The 3,300-nt window shown below is 48.5% G+C and overlaps 1 gene segment (V, D, J or C); it reads left to right on the forward strand.

The window, feature by feature from the left end:
- Positions 1-814: 814 nt before the first annotated feature.
- Positions 815-3,053, forward strand: LOC126958603 (immunoglobulin heavy variable 1-24-like). The segment is given in 2 exon segments: positions 815-915; positions 1,001-3,053. Coding segments are annotated over 2 exon segments (363 nt in total).
- Positions 3,054-3,300: the final 247 nt, after the last annotated feature.

Raw genomic sequence — 3,300 nt, forward strand, 5'->3', positions numbered from 1 at the left:
GTCGCTGAAGGAGCATTATGAGCCAGGGCACAGCCACTTCTTACTAGGCTTGAGATGCTGGGGAAATAATTCTCTGTAAGACCAGACAGGAACTTCCATGCACGGCAGGAGCTGAGCTTCAGTGGGTTTTGGGATGCACCCTGCACAGGATCCAGCCCTCGAGCAGGAATACAGGAGACTGAGGAGGTATTTCCTCTTAGGGACTGGATATTCCTTATTTCAAAGCAATGATGACATAAAAGTTAAATAAATATTTAGCAAGTACTGATGTGTTAAATAAATAAATATTTAGCAAGTACTGATGTGTACATATACAAGCATTCTCTTGTGTATGTAGTCTATACCTAATTCAAAAATTAATGTAAACCACCTTTAAAAGAAGAAATGTCTAGACCCTTCAAATGTATTTATAGTCAGGAATTGGGGGGTTGTTTTATTAACTCAGTGGGTGTTACTATCGAGAGACACACTCATCCCAGACGTTGGTTGTGCAGAGGGCAAGGCTCAGGAAAAGTTCACCTTGACAGTGAGCCACAGGAACAAGGAATCACATTGAGGACCATGTCCTGTGAGATTCTGGGTTTCTGTAAGACGAGTTCTGTCTTCATGGACATCTGAGCATGTCCGAGAACAAATATCATTAACCAATGATCATGGCATGGAGCTCTGTATCCCGCTGTGGCGTGGTCCACGTGTCACCTATCTTCTTCCCCAGGGTGGGGTGGCTTGAGCTATGAAATACCTGCCTCATGAATATGCAAATGCACTGGTGTCTGCCGAGGTAAATACAGATCTGTCCTTGTCCAGAGAGCATCACACAACAACCACATCCCTCCCCTACAGAAGTCCCCAGAGCACAGCACCTCACCATGTACTGGACCTGGAGGATCCTCCTCTTGGTGGCAGCAGCTACAGGTAAGAGAATCCTCAGTTCCAGGGCTGATGAGGGGACTGGGTCCAGTGAAGTGGTGTCTCATTCACTCCTCTGTCCTCTCCACAGGCGCCCACTCTGAGGTCCAGCTGGTGCAGTCTGGGGCTGAGGTGAAGAAGCCTGGGGCCTCAGTGAAGGTCTCCTGCAAGGTTTCCGGATACACCCTCACCGAATTATCCATGCACTGGGTGCGACAGGCCCCTGGAAAAGGGCTTGAGTGGATGGGAGGTGTTGATCCTGTATATGGTGAAGCAATACACGCAGAGAAGTTCCAGGGCAGAATCACCATGACCGAGGACACGTCTACAGACACAGCCTACATGGAGCTGAGCAGCCTGAGATCTGAGGACACGGCCGTGTATTACTGTGCGAGAGACACAGTGTGAAAACCACATCCTGAGAGTGTCAGAAACCCTGAGGGAGGAGGCAGCTGTGCTGGGGCTGAGAAGTTGATGGCATTTATGAGGTTTAAACATGTTTAGAAAATGGGTTAAGTAACTGAGTAAAACAAGCAATGGAAAGATGTATACACTGTCATTATATAGGAAATAGTATTTTCAACCGTCACCCTATAAGTAACACTCATAGAGTGGGAAAGGCAGCCATCAATCAAGCCGATGCAAACATTCCCATGGAGGCTTTATGGGGACATACATTTTAAAACCGGGTGGGTAAACCATTAGGAACAGGACTGCTTGATCACATGGTCAGACTAAATATAATTTCCAAGAAGTGGCCGAAATTTCTTCCAAAATATCTTTGCCCCTCCTTTTACATTGAACTTATTTTGAAGGAGTTGTAGGATCACAGCAAATTTGAGTAGAAAAACAGAGTTCTCATGTACTCCTGCCCCCACGTCGTGCTCGGGCTTCTCTGCTATCAACGCACTGCACCAGAGTCACAAATCAGTCACCGCGATGAACTTCCACAGACACATTGGTGGTTTCCTTTTGTGGTGGTCCCTGGTGTGACAAGCCTCAACTATCTTGAAGCACCCCAGGTTCAGATGGGTCACTGGGAACGATGCCAGGTCGAGAGAAAGTGGGTGGGGCTGCTCCTCTTTGCACTCTTTCCTCAAGGATCCATAAAATGTACATTGATGTGGTGCCCCTTTTTCTCCTGGTTTTATGTGTCCCTTCCCCAAGGGTAAGGTTTCTGGGTATTTACAGCAGGGGTCCCCAGTCCCCACTCTGTTGACCCATTGAGGTGTGTAGTGTGTTAGGAACCGGGCCACACAGCTGGAGATGAGTGTGGGTGGGCGAACATTGCTGCCCGAGCTCCGCCTTCTGTCGGATCAGCTGTGCATTAGATTCTCCTACGAGCGAAATTCTTTAGATATGTGTGTATATATATGGATGTATATACTTTAAGTTCTAGGGTACATGGGCATAACGTACAGGTCTGTTACATAGGTATGCATGTGCTATGTTGGTTTGCTGCACCCATCGAATTCTATTATGAACTGTGCATGAGAAGGATCTAGGCTGAGCGCTCCCTATGAGAATCTAATGCCTGATGATTGCAGGTGGAACAGGTTTATCCCAAAACCACCGGCCGCCGTCATCCATGGAAAAATTCTCTTCCACCAAAGTGTTCCCTGGTGCCAAAAAGGTTGGGGACACTGGTGTAGAGGCAGGTCTGTGCCTCGGAAAGCCAGCAGCTTCTGGTGAATCCCATAATTAATGTCCTTTAATGAGAAGTGGAGACTTGGGTCACGAGGGCCTTCGTGAATAAAGCCCTAGAGTTGGATTCAAAACATTATAAGCTCTTGGCGGGTGTTTCTGGATCAAAGTCCTTTGTGCAAAAAATGCAGAAACATCTGTAGGATCCAGGCAGGAAAAAGCTTCCTTTACAAAGTGGTTGGGCACCTGGAAGGAGCTCTCAGGGTTGGGCACTGTATCCTTTGCTGGCTGCACTTTAGCCAGAGGCCTGAGCCTGATCGGTCTTGCAGCGGGAGAGCTTCCCTGGGGTCACAGGTTACAAAAACACCTGTCATCCTCCAGCTGAGCAAGGCCATCGCGCACTTGTCAGTGTCAACCCCGTGACAGGTGCACCCTGGAAGATTAAAAGATGCACATAAACCTCCTCCCACCAAGTATCCACCGCCACACACTCAACTGAAACCTGTGCTCCAGGAAGGGACAGGGGCCTGCAGGGATAAACAGAACGGAAGTATTTTCTTACCTGGGAAAGACACTGCCAAATACCACATGTTTCCAGAAGGTTGTCTCTTAAGTGTTCAGGAAGTGACTGAAGGACAGTGGCGGGTGAGGCGACGGGACAGCCTCAGGGCTGCACATGAGGAGGGCTCCCTCCCCACGCAGGCTTTTCCTCCAGGAGCTGCACCAGGAACTCATAGAGGATCAGGA

Source organism: Macaca thibetana, chromosome 7 (genome assembly GCF_024542745.1).
Source record: "Macaca thibetana thibetana isolate TM-01 chromosome 7, ASM2454274v1, whole genome shotgun sequence".
Lineage (NCBI taxonomy): Eukaryota > Metazoa > Chordata > Mammalia > Primates > Cercopithecidae > Macaca > Macaca thibetana.